Source organism: Nelumbo nucifera, chromosome 5 (genome assembly GCF_055504915.1).
Source record: "Nelumbo nucifera cultivar China Antique chromosome 5, China Antique-T2T, whole genome shotgun sequence".
Taxonomy (NCBI): domain Eukaryota; kingdom Viridiplantae; phylum Streptophyta; class Magnoliopsida; order Proteales; family Nelumbonaceae; genus Nelumbo; species Nelumbo nucifera.
Window position 1 is genome coordinate 35,717,061 of NC_142653.1, and position 18,296 is coordinate 35,735,356.

At 41.6% G+C, this 18,296-nt stretch overlaps 1 protein-coding gene across 1 annotated transcript; it reads left to right on the plus strand.

Annotated features, from left to right (window-relative positions):
* The first annotated feature begins 766 nt into the window (after nt 1–766).
* On the plus strand, nt 767–7,740 carry LOC104589267 (V-type proton ATPase subunit G 1-like). The gene is made up of 4 exons (XM_010247526.3): nt 767–926; nt 3,912–4,014; nt 6,978–7,078; nt 7,392–7,740. Exons 2-4 carry the CDS (start codon nt 3,927–3,929, stop codon nt 7,533–7,535), a joined length of 333 nt encoding a protein of 110 aa, XP_010245828.1. The 5' UTR covers nt 767–926; nt 3,912–3,926; the 3' UTR covers nt 7,536–7,740.
* Nucleotides 7,741–18,296: the final 10,556 nt, after the last annotated feature.

Below are 18,296 nucleotides of genomic sequence, written 5' to 3' on the forward strand. Positions count from 1 at the left end.
TATTTAAAAATTGAAAAAATTTTAGAATTTTAATTTTATATGATTTTTGATGTATACAATTGCTTATATATACAATAGTTAAATAAATTAGTATAATAAAATTAAAAATAATTATTTATTTTATTAATATATTATATACTATATATGATTATATAATTATAATTTATATAATATAATATATTATATATATATATATAAATATATAAATATATAAATAATATATATAGGTCATGTTAGGCCGGGCCATAGACTGGGCCATGCTGGCATGCGGGCCATGAGTAGCATGGCCCGTTCAATCGTGTTGTGCTGGCACATTGGTCGCACGTGGCACAATCCGCTCGATCGTGCTTTATTGGCCCAGCCTGGCCCGCAGACCTAAAACCGAAGCCTAACACGGCTTATACAATCGTGACGGGCCTGACACGGCTCACGTGTCGTCGTGCGGATTATACAAAAATGACGGAGGGGGGCGGGGCATTTGAATTTGGGGTTGGGGACGGGTTACCGATCCGGCCCCGCCCCGCCCCGCCCCCCGTTGCCATTCCTACTTTCATGGGGCTGTTAGGACGGTGTGACTGTGTAAGCACGATTTTGGTGGGGACTGAATCCGAGTTCACCGGTTAAAAGTGGACAGTTGTACGTTGTAGACTGGATCATAGGTGGGACCTATGGGTTAGAAGGTGGACCCAGACCGCCAGACGAAACCATCTGATGATCCAAAAGCCACGGGGGCAGTTGATCAATCCTCAACCATCTGATGAACAAGGACGAAACACCAACGTTCACTGAAAACTTGATACGTAAGCAACACTGGATCCACTGCTTTTCATGCCCAATCCAAGAGTTAGAACTTTAGAACTTAGAAGCAAGCAGATTCGTCATACACCGGCAGACCGGCTAATACACCATTCTTCTCCAATTCATAGGTATGTTCTTTCCTTTTTTGAGTTTTCCGGAAGAAAGATACAATCTTTGTGTTTCTCTTTTATCTGCCATTTATTGTTTCTTTAAATCCCCAATTCAATGGCCATTTTGATGCGTATTTTGTTTTTTTTTTTTCTTGTATGATTTATGATCGCATTTCTTTATGTAATACTTTTTAAGGATGAAAGAGTTTTCTTTTTTCCTATTTTCACATATATGATCAATATGATCTTTTTCTGTATGCTTGTTTCATCTTATCTATGGTGGATGGTGGATGTTGGGCGATGGATGCTTTTTTTGTATCATTACTTAAAAGAGGGAACTTCTGCTGGAAATCCAAATAATGCTATTTCCCTTTTATCAGTATCAGTATCATTGAGATCGAGATCGAAATAGTCAAATTCCTTCATATCAGATACTCAGAAGAAAGATCCTTCATATCAGATCATACTCCATAAGAACTTTTTTTTCAAGGTTGGGAGTGAACGGCTTGCAAATAACAGAATAAAATTATTTCATTCTTTTTTATTTTTTATTGATATGCTAATACAGAATAGAACTATCAACTATGTTCTTAAAACCCTTGCTAAATTTTTTTACGATAAATGAAATTTTGGTAAAATGAAAAAGAAAAGGATACAAGTAATATATGAGCATTGTGGCCCCGACAAGAACTGAAACAATCTCCCACCCACAAAACACAAGCAAAATTCAAATTCCAAAAGAACAGGTTCATCCCCAATCTTATCAGAATTGAGATATCCTGCCCACAAGAATCCTACCCATATGAACTAGGACTGCACATTATCTCCCCATGAATGGTAACAAGCAAACATGGGAGATATTCTCAATGTACAGCTGTAATGAGGCGTAGGTAGGCGTGGGTAGGAGATCCGAGCTCATCTTATCATCACGGCTCAAACTACAGCCCTGACACTCAACCCAAACAACAACCTAAATTCAAAGTTGAAGTCCTAACAAGATAAAGAAAGGAATAATAACAGCTTTGGCAATGAAGTTTTGCTCAAATACAGACCTGCCAGAAACCACCTGATACACCATAATCTCCAAACTAAATCTTCACTCACTACTATGTAGCACTAGCACCTTAGCTACAATAAGCTTCAAAAAAGTCAACTTCAAACTCCTTACTTGTCTAGCTTGTCTGAAGAATCTTCTCCATTGGCAAACACAAGCTCCTTGCAGCTATGATCATGAATTTTAATTTGCTCTTTTTCTTCTAAACCCATAAATGCTTTCCTGGAAAATTCCTCTCCACCCATAAAGAGAATACCCACTTTCCTAATGACCTGCATCCAAAAAGATACTACATCACCTAATGGTTTGCTATTATTCGAAGTAATGTTGCCGTGTTAGACAATATTTTATGCCTTAGTGTTATTAGAAACCCAAAATGGAATAATTTCATTCACATGGTTTCTGAGAACCAAATAAGAGAATTACAACTTTAAATATCCATGGCCCATAATCCCATTCCTGTCAAATGCATTTCTGGGAAATCTAACTGAAATCTTAATACAAAACAGAATACTTGAAACACTGGATTAAACTTGAGAGGTATTCGTATTCATCTGGTATGAAAACACAATTTAGAAGCATGCATAATCTTACCCAATTAAATCGTTGTAAAAAGGATGAAAAGCATGCAGATTGAGTAACATCTGCCCTTACTTTTCAGTCATAAATATCTACTCAGAGATCCATGAAGTTGTGTCTTATCAATCGGAAAGAGAAAGGAAAAAAGAAAAGAAATTATAGATGCATACTTTAAGATAAGAAAAATCCACAGTCTACTTTTTTTTCACTGGTAATTGTGAACTTTATCAATTCAAGAACCAAGAATAGGTATAGTTCAAGAAAGAGCAGGGACCAAAATGACCCAACCACTTGTCAAGACCTTTCTAGTATTTCTTCCAGATCAATTACTTCAACTGAATAAAAAGAAAAATGGCAGTACATAAAGTACATTGAGAATGGACAAAAAGGGAGAGAAGAACATAAAGTACATTGGTGTCCTCCACTCCTAATGGCAATTCCACTTGCATGGGTCTTGAAAATTAGAATTAATTATTAAAATCTGCACTTAGGTTTCTAATAATTCTCTGGTTTTAGAGTAATAGATTCTCCTTGTTTTAGATGGTTGAGCTCATAGGAGTGGAGGTGGCAATTTCTGACTCAAGTCCCCACTTAACCCACTTATTTTGGAATTGTGTTGAATCACCTATTGGATCAATTAAATGGGCTGGGACTGCTGGGTTAGGACAGGTACCTATTTTAGTAACTTAAAAACTTCTCTCTCTCTCTCTCTCTCTCTCTCTGCATGCGTAAGCTAATCGATCCAATTTCCGTTCTGAACATGAAATGTTTGTGATTTTCATCCTGTAGAGTCCCTATGCTTTTTGAGATCATCTCTCTCTTCTCTCTTTTTTTGTAGAGATGGGGAAATATTATGATGATTGCCACTGATTACTCCCTATTTAGTTTATTATGAAATAGCATTATAGAGTCTGACCAACAGAATATATCACATCTCATTAATACGTAAAGATTCTGACCATCGGTCATATATGCACTGTGCAGTTGATATCAGCTGTATACCCTACTTTGTATTGCTGTTTTGTTTCCTGGTTAAATATAACCCACCATATTTTCAAATTTTAATTTAAATGAAACCCAAAAAGAGTTTATTTTACCTGTTCAGCAACGACTTTTGGGTTGAAATTTGTTCCAAGAATATAGGGTGGGGTGAGGAACATGAGAGTCCTTCCCAATTAATTTGACATGTGAAAGATTCCTGGATTGTTGGATTTTGACCAAATGACCAGGCTGGAATTCTGCTTCCCAATTATATTCTAGTTTCATTGCTCTTGCAGCAAAACTGGACTAAGATGGTCTTTTTGCAACGGTTGCATTTCTTGGTCTCATGTGCTCTTTGGTTATGCTAATCTTGTTTGGATTTATTACAGTAATTGCAGGAAAGAATGGATGCCAACAGGGGCCAAGGTGGAATTCAGCTCTTGCTAGCTGCAGAACAAGAAGCTCAATGCATTGTCAATGCTGCCAGAAATGGTAATAGCTTATTTATATCTGGATAATCATCAGTATTATCTATATGCACCCTTATCTGTCTGTGCATTAATTGATTATTTGGTAGGTTTAACTGTTTAGATATAAATATCAGATAACTCCAGTTATTCAGAGGTTTTAACATTATATGCATGAATTAGACATGTTAACATGGATACTAGGATCAGCTGTCATTGTTCTTACTTGGATAATATGTGGAATACTTGTTTTCTTTTATTTGGAAAAAAGTTTCATGTATCTCTTAGACATCAATGAATATTATACACTTCTAGATTTTTGTGTTACATGGATATGGTTTGGGTATTAATTGGAGCATGGCATGGCAAATGTGGCATTTGGAGGACCACAAAGGTTTACCTATCTAATGACTATCAAGATTGAATTCATCAAATTCTTTTGAATGTTATAAAAGGTTCACCTATTATATATTTTTTTCACTATGCTCTCCTTTTATCCTTCTTCCCCATTTTTGCAGAAAAAATATATTTTAATGAAATCCATTTTTTTCCATTAATAAAAAGTGTGGCATTTGGAGGACTACAAAGGTTTACCAATTAGATTATTATCAACATTGAATTCATCAAATTCTTTTGAATGTTATAAAAGTTTACCGTTTACCTATTTTATCTTTCACTATGCCCTCTGTTTATCCTTTTCCCCCAGTTTTGTAGAAAAAATGTATTTTAACGAAATCCATTTTTTTTCCATCAATAAAAGGTGTATCATAAGGGAGTACACCCATAAATAGGAAATATAGTTATTGAGTGGATTCAAGTACATCCAGAATTTGCAAATGTCAACCAATGGACTTTGGATCTGCTTTCTGGTCTACATTGGAGATAGCATCAGAATCTTACTTGCAATGAAATGTATTTTTTTTTTTTTTTTTTAACTCTATTAGTCATGTTTTGTAAGATCTGGTATTGGGGTGCTACCTTGTCACCTCTTCCATCTATTATACTTCTTCAGTTTTATTTTTAATATATTTTTTTCTTTCACTATAAAAAAGCATAAGGGAGGAGTACCAAAACCTAATGAGAGGTGAAAATATGTTATAAATGAGAGTAATTAATGTGCTATTTATTTTGAAGTTAAAGTTGTAATACAAAACTTAAAAGAAAATTCAGTTATGCCGATGGCCCAGTAGCTGAATGGTTAGTTGGCATCCCTCTGAATATGATGGCATAGGATCAAACCCACAACTGCAGGTAGGGATGTCAATCGACCGGTTTTGGATTGGATCCAATCTGATCCAAACCTTATTAAATTTGATTTGAATGGCCCATTATAATTATTGGATTAGGCCAATCCAAAATAAATTGGTCCATGTTCTTATTGGTCTGAATTGGATCTAAACCAAATTTTCAATTATTCGATCATGAGGCCAAACCCTTGTCCAATTTGAAACTGATTAAAACTGAAGTCGGCATAAAATCACTTTTATGAAAGTACTTTTACGAAAACACTTTTACAAAAGCACTTTTATAAAAGTAATTTTATGAAAGCACTTTTACAGAAGCAATTTTATAAATGCATTTTTACGAAAGCACTTTTATAAAAGTACTTTTACATGAAAGAACTTTTATGAAATCACTTTTACAAAAGAACTTTTATGGAAGTACTTTTATAAAAGCAATTTTACAGAAGTACTTTTACAAAAGCACTTTTATGGAAGTACTATATAAGCACTTTTACGAAAGCACTTTTATGAAAGAACTTTTACGAAATCACTTTTACAAAAGCAATTTTACGGAAGTACTTTTATAAAAGCACTTTTATGAAAGTACTTTTATAACAGTACTTTTACGAAAGCTTTTTTACAAAAGCACTTTTATGAAAGTGGACTCACATTGGACTGGATCAGGTTGGACCAAATCCAGTCCAATTGACACCTCTAACTGTAGGGTCACTGGACTTCATGTGCACCCTGCTCTGTCCCCACCCTTTGATCCCCTGTCAAGTCCAATATGTAATACCAAAAAAACGAAGGGAGAATGACTTATCAGTCCAGGTCAGAATTTTTTAGCCCCACCCTGACCATGGATTGATGCCAAATCCACAGGCAGGATGCGGTTTATATGGGGGGGGGGGGGGGGTACTAGTAGACTATGGGGGGTTGTAATTCAGAATTCTGCATTGAGCTGCAGTGTACTTAACCCTATATCAGTTATAATATTATTAAATGGTATAATAGTTGTATTTATTGTATCATTTATTTGGAACAAAATTCAGATACCAGTTATAGAAGCAGAATGAAATATAAAACTGTCAAGTGGGATGAAAAAGGTAGTCCATGAGAAGTCAAGATGCAAGTAATTGCCACAAACCACTTTTTATTGAGGTATTTAGATGCTGCGGAATTTCCCATGGAAAATTGGAACCTGTATTAGGAATTTGGGATTCTGGGCCGATAAGGGAAGTTCACTAGACAACGCTACCTATTTCTTGCTACATGGTATAACTCTGTGGCTGATTCAAACCACCCAGAGATAAGGACATCTAGATTGGCTATGTGCCAACTCCCCTCTATACCTTGTATTGGAGTTTCCCTGAGGCTCAGTTTGGATAAAATTATTTTGTATGTAGAGTGCAAAACCTTATATTTTGTATGTATTTGCACTGTACACATTTGTATCTGTACTCTATCCAAACTGAGCCTGAATTACAATAGCAGTCCAAAATTTCAATTCTTTAATAAAGATTCTGCCAGAGGCTTCCTTTGGCATAAGGACAAAGGAGCTTTATGCTGAAATTTTTCCCATGAGTAGAGGGCGGTGAGGGGAAGTTTCCTGAATCATGTATTCTCCTTCACAAATGACCAACTAGCAGAATGGATAAAATTATTTTGCCATTTTGTTACGTTAAGTAATAAGTATTAACCTTGAGTTGCATCACGAGAGGTATACTAATCGTTGTTTCTTGTGCATTATGGCTTATGCTTTTAGCAAAAATGGGTAGACTAAAACAGGCCAAAGATGAAGCTGATAAAGAGATCACTGAATATCGTGGTCACATGGAAGCTGAATTTCAGAAAAAAGTGGCAGAGGTAAAAATGAAATACCAATAAGTATCTACTTATGAGGTCATTATGTCAGACAGGTTGATTAATCCTAGGACATGCATGGCTTATTTCACCATGAACATTCCTTGCATCAAGTCTTTCGCTTTGACTTGCAACCTTTAAAAATCTGAGTTGATAGGTTCCACCTTGATACATAAACTGATAAACATTATTGATCCTTGATTGAGTTCACCTTTCTGCAGTAACTTTTTGTTGCATTGTACTCTGAATTGTCTTCTTCATCTTAACTCAAGCTACTTTATTTTCTCTTTCCTTTTTAACTGTGATCACCAAACAGACTAGCGGGGATTCAGGTGCTAATGTAAAGCGCCTTGAGAAAGAGACTCAAGCCAAGATTCAACACTTAAAGTCAGAAGCTACAAGGATCTCTCAGGATGTCGTCCACATGCTTCTGAGGCATGTGACAACTTTGAAGAACTAAGCTATTTTTGAGTAGGATGGGTATTAAGGAAATGGTCAGGTTGCTGATTTCTAAAACTTCCCTGGTACTTGAATTGGATCTAATAAGTCTTGATCGACGAAGATGTTTTTTATTCTTTTGTTTTACATATATATATATTGCATGTATTTATTGATTAGGGCGCTGCCTTTGATCAATATTCAAATAAACCACTTGATTTTGCTCTCTTGTGGATTTTCAGAAGTTTTTAAGTTGCATTGGCTGAGTGCTTGTGGTTCGGGTTGATAAGATTGAGTGCCCGTTTGGGAGGGATTTCCAGCAGGCAGCCGCGGCTTGGCATTGCAAGTTAGGACGCACATGGAAAGCCAGGAAGCTGTGTTTGGTGGAAACCCCGGAAAGCCAGAAAAACAATGTCATTGAGCTGAGAAATCGACTTTCCGGTGAAACTAGTTTTGGTAGCTTTTCAGAAGCTTTTCAATCAACAAAGAAGCCCTCCCAAACAGGCTCCAAATTTAACTGAGTGGTACCAAAGAAAAAAAAAAAAAGGTAATTCAGATAAGCTGAACACGTTAATGTACATACAATTGTGAGCCCCATGTAATTTATGACTGGTACGGAGCGTTATTATTGGTTGGTTTCACAGCCTGCAGAATAGCTATTGCGTTGAGATAATCCAATCTCAAAAAAAGTCTTTGAAGCATACTGTTAACTGCTTGAGAATGGATTAGCCTTCATAGCTGTGTTTTGAGCTGTGGGACCAATCATAATGCCCCACGCCAGCTATAAGGACTCATTTTTGGCTTCAATCCATTTATTTCACATACCAACTTATTAGTGACTCATTTTAATAAAAATCAAATGGGTGAAACCTAACTCAATGGCTATAAGGACGAATCATGGGGCATGCCGGCATGGTAAGCTCTCATGCATGTGGCACATATAGGTCAAAGTAATGCACAAAAGTTCTTTATTTAGACAGACTTGATGGTATAGTGCACGATCCTTTATCTCCAATGGCTATTGTTTGGAGATTGTGCTATTATTCATTTATGGAAACCGGACTGTAGCCCACCCACGTCATTGATTAAAAAGATCATGACTTGAGTTAGTCTTTTATATGATGTCAAGATAGGAGCAGCTTCAGAACTTAGTGTCATAAAATAACATACGATTTGGGATACAACCATATCATCTACATGATATAGATGAGATGCAGAATGCAGTCGGGGGTTTACGCACTGTTTCTTAGGTGAGATAATTTGCTGTCATTGAGGAAAAAGAATGCAAGATGAGAGGCAGAAGTTGCAGAGTGAATGGGAGAGTGAGACAAGGAATACTTAAAATGGTTATCCATTGGTAACCCATGACCCAACCCACCGAATCCATTAAATATGTATCTATTGGGTTGATATCTGTGACTAGACTCTGGAGGAGATGTGTCACCACTCACCTGAGCAGCTGACTCTTGCAATCTTACAGTTGCATTTGGATGAATGGTGATGGTCTAGGCATTTTACCAGGAAAGAGTGTATGGTTCATTCCTATTTGGTGAACAATTTGTGATTCAATTTTAAAATGAGTGGGGTTCAATAAAGGATACTCCATTGGAGGCACCTTGTTGCCATAAAACCTCAAGATCCACTTCCATATGCAGCAAGTCTCAGGTCGAAGAAGAGGATGATTTCGTTGGTGGAATGGTGGAGTCTCCATCTCCTCAGCGTTGTGTGGTGGGTCTGGGGGATGTCATCTCTCCCTGTGTCACATACTTATATCAACTTGGTGCTTGGATTGGCCTGGTCCAGTTGCTAGTATCAATCGGACTAGCTATCAGGTTCGATTTATATGGCTTACTCTGGCTCATCCGATTTGATTCGGGTGTATGCCTATTCAAAAGAAAAAGAAGATTGTATTGTAATAAGTCCAGTGTTTGATCCTCTCACAGCAATGGATTATAAAGAAAAGAAAATTAAAAAAAAAAAGAACAAAAGAAAGAAACAATGAATTTCAAAGGTACTTGAATTGGAATGGATGCATCCGGGTGTTGATAATCAGATGGGTGTAACAATCGTGGGATCAATATACTTTAAACGTTGATCATGACTGGTTCCATGTGTCAACATTATTTTTATCATAATCCAGACTGAAGTCTCCTTGAATCGTGACAACATCTGTAGCTTGCTGATGTGAGCAGGAAACAGAACCTGCTTTAAGGTAAGGATATGACCATGCTATCACTCCAAATAACTGAAACAAGAGAGCTTAGCCGGCAAATAAGATTTTGGTAACCCATCTTCCTAAATGGTTTATATATTTTCCTGTCAAGAACATTACTTTAGTAATTTTTTTCTTTCATTTCCTCTCTAAATTATGTTGTACAGGTTTCAGCCAGAGACAGATTCATTTGTTTATTTAACTGGTGGGAAACTTGAAGCAGCTTCAGAAGTGTATTTGAATGCAATCAATGACAACCCATGGAAATCTTAGCATGTGAATCAAGTAACTAGTAGTATACGTGAAACTTGGGAGTTCATAGATCGTCCAGTCCTCGGCACCTAGCTAGTACAAATAGAGGACACACTTATCATCTTCTCCATCTCTTGACACAAATCATTCATCAAATTAATTCAATATTTCCACATATAGAAGTATGGCTCCCACTCTAAACTACAATAGTTTCCCATATTTTTCCCCTCCACCCCCTCCAAAGGTGGCACCACCCAACCAACCCCATCCGCCACCACCTCCAACTCCACCTCCGGCAGCAAAACCACCTCCTCACTCAACCCCACCTCCACCACCTCACTCATTTCCTCCTCCATCTCCACTAAGACCTCCACCACCTCCTCATTTTGTTCCACCTCCACCGCCCCCATCAGGACACCATTCCACCGTTATAATCGTCGTGTTTGTCTCACTAGGTGGTCTCTTCTTCCTCGCATTCCTACCGGCTGCTCTCTGTTGCTTTCTTAAGAAGAAGAGAAAGAAGATGATTCAAGAAACTGAAGTTATAAACGTTGATGAACATCTTAAGATTCAAGAAGCCATAGTACCGGGTCCACATGGTGCACAAACTGTGGTACTATCCGTCGAAGAAGATGTGCATATACAAGAAGAAATTAAGAAGAACGAAAGGGTGGGCGAAGGTTCGCATGTTACAACCATGGGGATTCCTCCTCCTGCTCTTGAGGACGGAGCAGCATCATCTGAATCCAGTCACCACCGTCTTGATCACAAGCCGTGATTGAAGTTTGATCATGTGTATGTGGGTTCTTAAAGCTGCCAAAAGCTTATATCCATCCAAATTGTGAGAATTCTTGTTGCCTCTTGTTGGTCATTTAATTTGGAGTGATTTGTATGGAATAAAAGACCAAGAATATTGTTGTGTTATATTCATTTTCTGTTACATATTAGACTTTTCTTAATAATTATTACGCGCTTCTGAAGTGCTTTAGTTTCAAGTAAAGGCTCTCACTTGAAGTTTTCCATCTCATGGAGTAATGTTTTAAAACCGACCTGGGACCGGACCCGATTTGGCCACCGGTTTCCAGGTCAGCGGTTCGACCATCCGGTTTGAATAGAGGGTTCATTCTAACTTAAAAAATAAAAAATAAAAAAAACTGACAAAAAACCGTTGTCCGAATTATTCAAGTTAATGGTTCGACCACTCAGATCAATAGGTCATTGACCAAGTCAACAGTTTTTAACTAAGGACCAGGTTACGGATGAAACGGAACTGATTGCCTGAATGGTTATCAGGATGAATAGTCCAACCGTCCGGGCCAATAACAGTTCAAAAAACTAGGAAATAAACCATGACGTAGAGGCGGCATTAGGCTCCCTTTGTGGACCATGAAAACTAGCAAATAAACCATACCTAAGGCAAAATCTACCCAGGAGGCCAGGACCCATAACTGGTTTTGACCACCTCTTTAACTTTAACTAGCCCCACTTGTTCTGGAATAGAATGATCAGGAAACACCATCAAATGGGTCTAAGTCTCGCCTTGAAGATTGATTTGGCCAAATGGTTCAGATTGTGGGAATACATCAGGTCATACTGATTATTTATGTAGGTCCACTCTTAGCTTTTCTTGCTTTTTCCTTTTTATGCTTGTGTTCCCATCATTACTTTGTCTCCGTTATTGGGCTCATACCTACCGTATGATTATCTCTTCTTTCCAACTCGTCATGTACAGTTCTACACATTAGTGTCTCCAACAGCCAGAGTAGAAAAAATAGTGTCTCCAACAGTTATGTTTTTTTTTCTGGATTTGCTGGAAGGGGGGACGGTTGTACTGTAATGTGTAATCTACACCGTATACAATATATGTTATATATAAATATGTTTACAAGTATATATACATTATGTATCATTATATTGTGGCAGGGTGAGCCCGGGCCTGGCTTGAAGTATTGGGCCTAGGAGATCTAAAATTTCCGGATCTGATTCCGGACCAAGCCCAGGCTAGACCTGGACCGGGCTGAAAATGATCACACCTATATTCATCTCCATTTGGTAGAAAGATTTTTGGGTTTGACTATAATATGGGAAAAACAGCTGACCAATAAATTGAAATAACAAATATGGTATCAAGTGTTATTTATCAAAATTCATGAATAGATTTTAATTGATCAAAACTTTTTTCATATCATATCTTTTCTGCATCATAGATTTTTCCTTGCTCTTATATGAATTAAAAGTTAGAACCTTTGAAAAGTTTGTTATGAACAAGGTTACTATGCCTCGTATCATTTTTATCGAGGCTGCGTTTGGTAAAGGTGCAAATGCAAGTATGAATGTTACAAATGCAAAAAATTCTGGTTTAGTAACATGGTTGAAATTTTCCAATACCTACTTGAGTCTGAATTCTGGTCTGAAATAAAAAAGAAATAGGAAGAATAAAAGTGAAAGTAACAAGGGAATAGAGAACATCTTGGTTGAAATTTTCAACAGGATCTCAAATTTTAGCTCAAAAGATCCTGCTTTAAGCTAGATCAAAATCAATTTTTATGCCAGAATTCCAAAAAGAAAAAACAGAATTAAACAGGAAAAGAGAAGGAAATAAACCGAACAAAGATAACAATTATAGCAATCCAGATTCAAACTATTGAACAGAATTATATCACTGTCTCTGTTTGCAGCTAATTTTAATTACTAGATCTACATTTAGAACCACCAAATATACAAGTTGATGAAACCGAATTTGAAGCCTAGTCACTGATTTATTTTGGCTACAAGCAGATCGTCGGAGAAACCATCACCAAGCCCACCGCCCTTCACCAGGATCTCGTTCTCTTCAGATCCCGGCAATGTGAAGCTCCTAGAGGAAAAGGATTGTCGATAAGAGCAAATTTTGCTTCGATTTTTTCAAAGCAAACTTTGTAGTTATCTACTCGATTTGCAAAACATTTTTCCACCATAAATAAACGTGTACAAAACTGAACCGGGTGCATACTTACCCAGTTATATATTTGTATCGTAAACAAACAGTCTTAATAACATGGTTTTTAAAAATGAACCGGTGACCGAACTGGTCAGGGGTCCAGTTATCGGTTCGAACGGTCCGACCATTCGACCCGAGTGGTCAGTCTATTCTGATAAAAAAAATAAATAAATAAATTGAAAATTTTATTTTGAGAAAAAAAGCGATTTGCTGACCAAAATCAACGATTTTGAGAAAAAAATGGTTTTAGAGGAAAATGGAACCGGTCATATGATCGGTTCCCGGTTTTCCGGTCCGATTTTGAAAACAGTGCTTAATAATTTGAGGGTGAAGGTTGGCCACCATAAGAATTTGTTGTATGATCATACAAGAAAGATAACAAGCTAGCTGGATTTGGGGAAGAGGAGACAAAAATGAAATAAACATTCAATCCCGGGACACCATGATCAGATATAGCGACTTGTACAAAATGAAATACTGGAAGAAGAGGAACTTCAACTATGAAATAAGAAATTATAGAGCCTGAATATAATCCGATTTTATATGTGATAATAAAAGGTAACTTCCAAATCGAAGGAAGAGATTCTATACCCATAAAATGAAAGAATCGTTAACCAATATTGGGAGATTGGATACTGATGATGCACAATCCGGTCGATCTTAGCTGTCAACGATATTGTCTCTGAACCGGGTGGCAGGGATCTTAAACGGAGGGAGAAGAGAAGCTCCGGGGAGAACCCGGCGTAAGGGCTTCGAAGCTCAAGTTAGAGTTTTTCAAAGGCAAGATAGACCAGATAGCGCAAAAGTTAGCATACCTCGTTTCTGGGGGGTAGGAGCCTTTTATAACCACCTCGCGCACTCACCTCCAAGCTTCCGTCAGATCGGGCATGATTACTTCTGAACTCCTACCAGTTCGGATGTCATTTCCTCTGGCCAGACAGAACCGCCACTGCTCCTTTTGTCGGAGCCGTCTCTGCGGCTAGTAATGACGGTGGCAGGTGGTGGTAGCTGGAGCCCGTTTGAAGTGCGGCTGTCAGGCGTCAGATCCCAAATCAGTCAGGTGCGTCGCCCTTGGATACAGACGTCCTTGGCGTCAGGTACGTTTGGTCAACCTGGTGTTTCGGAAGCGAAGTGTTGGAGTGAGCGAGGTCTTGAGTTCGGTTTGGGGAGTGTTCCGAGCTGCCATGGGCCAGCTCGGGTCATAGCTTTGCGAGGCTTGGGGCCCAATATAGTTAGTGCTCCTTGCAGGGAGCTCGGGTTCTCGGTAGGGAGCTCGGACTCCCAGTAGGGAGCTCGGGCTCTTGGTGCGGAGCTCGGTCCCCTAGTAGGAAGGTCTGGAGTTCGGGCTCAGTAGTGAGCTTGGACTTGCTTTCGATGTTTTCTTCGGGCGCTCTACTGTCCCGAGTTGCTTGTTTTTGCCACGTGTTGGGTGATTGCGAGGTCGGGCCAAATTCCCCTTCATCAATTGCCCCCCAGTCCCTACGACAAGGGTCCCGTCTTGGCGCGGGGAGTTCGTAAGGTAGCAGGAGGGTTTTGGTCCGTGCTAAGCGCGCTCGCTTTAATTTGATTTTCAAAAAAGGGCGCGCGTTTGGGAGACGTGACGGCAGTCGTTCGAGAGTTGCGCTGCAGACGCTTTTATTGCGAGGAGACGTGCGCCGACACCCCGTCAGTTTCGGGAAGATGCGTGCTGACACCTGTCCTCTGACAGGACGTGCACGACGCCTAGTCAGTTTCAGAAAGACGTGCGCTAATTGGCTTCGGAAGACGTGCGGTTTAGCGCAGCTGTGGGCCGTTGGATTGGCTTCGATCTGGGCCGTTGCTTTCCGGTCGCAGCGATATAAATAGCACGCGCGGGGGGGGGGGGGGGGGGGGCGTCCTTGCAACTATTGTACCTCTTGAGCTCGCGCCTAAGTTTCAGTTCGCGTCCAGGCTCTTCAGCTCGCATCCCAGGTTCCTTGCCTGTTCGAGCTTTCGCGGTCTTCTTCAGTCTTCTTCCCGGGTGAGTGCTTTTGGAATCCCGTTCTATTCTCTGATGTCTAGATCGGAGGGTTCAGACTGTTCAAGCGGGTCTGGTGTAGGTTCTACCAACCAATTTGCGTCCCCCGGTAGTTCAAGTGAGCCCGATGTAGGTCCTGAGGAATGGGTTGAACCTACAGGCCGAGGTGCTTCGGGTAGGTCGCGTCCACCTCCCGTCGCGGCCGGGTTTTAGATCAGTTCGGTCCTTCGACTATGACGCTTGAGGGACTTCAATCCCTCATAGACTACTACGACTTGCCCGGGGAGCACGCCTACTTCATCCCTACGGGTAGCTTCCCTTGGGAACACGGTCCTGATGAGATCGTGATTTTCTGGGAACAGCTCGCTGCGGGGCTGCGACTGCCCTTTTATCCTCTTCTCGTCGAGGTTCTAAACAACTTCGGTGTGACGGTCGGCCAGCTTCACCCGAACTCCATTAGGAATTTAGTGGGGACGATCTCTTTATTTTGTGACGAGAACTTTCCTTTGGACCTGGAGATTTTCTCCTCCATTTTAATGCTGAAAAAGCAAGCGGGTCCCCTTCTAGGGCGTAGGCGGGCATACTACCTGTCCCCTCGCCCAGGCTTCAAGCTCTTACACGGACTCCCTAATAAGGTCCCGGTATGGAAGCGGGACTATTTCGGGGTGCGAAGTGCGCTGGGGTGGCCGTTTCAGACCGGCAATGGGCGCGGCTCGGGCTGGAGTGTCAACGGTATCTGACGGAGGCCAAGCTTATTGCTGCGGGCTTGAGTTCGGGTAGGTTCTTTCCCTAGCGATCCTGTCTTGCTCTTCTTTTACGTGTCTTACTGATGCCGAACTCCTTTTCGCAGGTACGATGGACTCTCGAGGGACCCGAGGTGGGCACTTGTTCCAGGGCATGAAGAGGAGAAAACGGGTGGCTAAGTGAGCTCGCGCCGAACCGCCCTAGGGTGCGGAGCCCGAGGTGCCAGACTATCCGGCGGAGGAGCCTGAGATGGTTCGAGCTGGGCCGTCGGGCTCGGAGGCCCCGGGGGGCTTCAGGAGCATGCTATCGCCTGTTCATGCTCTTCAACGGAGTAAGGAGGCGATGTTTCCCGAGGAAGTTGCGGCGTAGACCGAGCTCCCTCTGCACCAAGTGGCCTGCCGTGCCGTTACTCATGCTATGGTGGTAAGTGCTTCCTTCTTTAGAGTTCTTCGGCTTTTATTCTTCTATTCGTTCCTTTGATCCCGTTTTCCTTTGATAGGTGAACTCTTCTATTCACGCCTTAGCGAACCAGGTGGAGAGATAATCGAGGCAGGCGCGAGCTACCGAGGAGGCTGCTCGTGCTGCAGAGGCTGCTGCTTGCCTCGCACGGTCTAGGCAGGCGAGGTCTCAGAGAGATGCCGAGGCCATGGGAGTGGTGGTGAAGAATATGGCGGAATTGAAGTTGGACCTGCAGCACCAGGTCGAGTATCTTCAGGAGGATATCAGGGAGAGGACTCAGATCTTCTCTCAAGGCATCGAAGACGCGAAGAAGAAAGTTGTCAATGATTATATTGCTTCGCCGGATTTCGATGATCTGATGGTGGACTCCTACAGGAGGGGTTTCAAGCAAAGCCGGTGGATGATCCAGAATACGTACCCTGAGCTCGATACTAGCGCCATATCCACTTCGCGCATTACTCAAGAAATGGCTAATGCTGCGGATGCCGAACCGGACTCCGAGGGGGAGGCAGGTCCTTCGGGTGTTGTCGACGTGGCTTCTGATAATGATGAAGTAGCCCCTGGCTTGTAAAATGAAATGTACACATCTATCTGAAATAGAAATGGCTTTTTTTTTTTGAATGTACACATCTATCTTAAATGAAATGGCTTTTTGTTCAAGTGCTGGTTGTCATGTCTTCGAGCTGCGTTTTTTGCCGAACTGACCATTTCGGTCCTTCAGTTCGTTTTCTACCTAGGCTTCGGGGTACTTGCCTTGGTGGTCTATAGGTAGTATCTTCTTAAGTTGACGACGTTCCATGCTCGGGGTACTTGTTTTCCTTCTAGGGTTCCGAGCTCGTATGCTCCCCCACCGAGTGCTTTCTTTACTCTGTAGGGTCCTTCCCAGTTTGGTCCAAGTTTCCCTACGCCGGGTTCAGGAACCATGACCTTACGGAGAACCAGGTCGCCAACGCGGAAGTTCCTCTTCTTTACTCGCGCGTTATAATACCGAGCTACCTTTTGTTGGTAGGCCGCAATTCGGATGTGCGCGAGGTCTCTCACTTCGTCCAGTAGGTCGAGGTTGGTGCGTAACTCGCCCTCATTTGTCTGTTCGTCGTACACTTCTAGTCGCAACGTAGGCACTTCGATTTCCGCCGGGATCACCGCCTCGGTGTCGTAGGTGAGGTTAAAGGAGGTCTCTCCTGTGGCGGTTTTTTCCGTGGTTCGGTGAGCCCATAGAACACTTGGTAGTTCGTCTGCCCACAAACCCTTGGCTCGGTCCAATCGTGCTTTCAGTCCGCGGAGGATGGCTCTGTTCATTACTTCTGTTTGGCCATTTGTCTGCGGGTGTGCGACCGATGTGAAGTTCTGACTAATTCCCATACTTTGGCACCATTCTTGGAACTTGATATCTTCGAACTGTTTGCCGTTGTCGGAGATCAGTACCCGAGGTAGCCCGAAGCGACATACAATGTTCTTCCAAAAGAAGTTCTGTATGTTTCGGGCTGTAACTATTGCCAGGGGTTCAGCTTCTATCCACTTTGTGAAGTAATCTACTGCCACCACTAGGAATTTTCTCCCGCCTGTCGCTGGGGGGAATGGCCCCAGGAGGTCGATGCCCCATTGGGCGAAGGGCCATGGGCTGGTGAGGTATTTGAGGTCGGCAGCAGGCTGATGGTGGATGCTGGCATGCTTCTGACACTTGTCGCATTTTCTGACGAGCTCGATTGCCTCTGCTTCATTGTTGGCCAGTAGTATCCTTGTTGAAGTGCTTTTTGGGCGAGGGCTCCGTCCCCCAGGTGTCCGCCGCACAAGCCTTCATGGGTGTCGCGGAGTACCAACTCGGCTTCGGCTGGGCGCAAGCATCGCAGGTAGGGGAGCGTGTAGGATCGTCGGTACAACCGTTCGTCTATCATGACGTATTTGGCTGCCTGGCACTGCACCCTCTTGGCTGCGTTGCGGTCCGTGGGGAGAGTTCCGTCTAGCAGGAAGCTCGCGAGTGGGTCAATCCAGCTCGGCTCTGCTTCAGTGACGGGAGCGACCCCTTCTGCCTCACCGAGAATGCTGGGCCGAGGTAAGTCCTCTACGAACACGGTTCTCCTGGCGTTGTGGCTCGTGCTAGCGAGTCGGGACAGGGCGTCGGCCTCAGCGTTCTCTGACC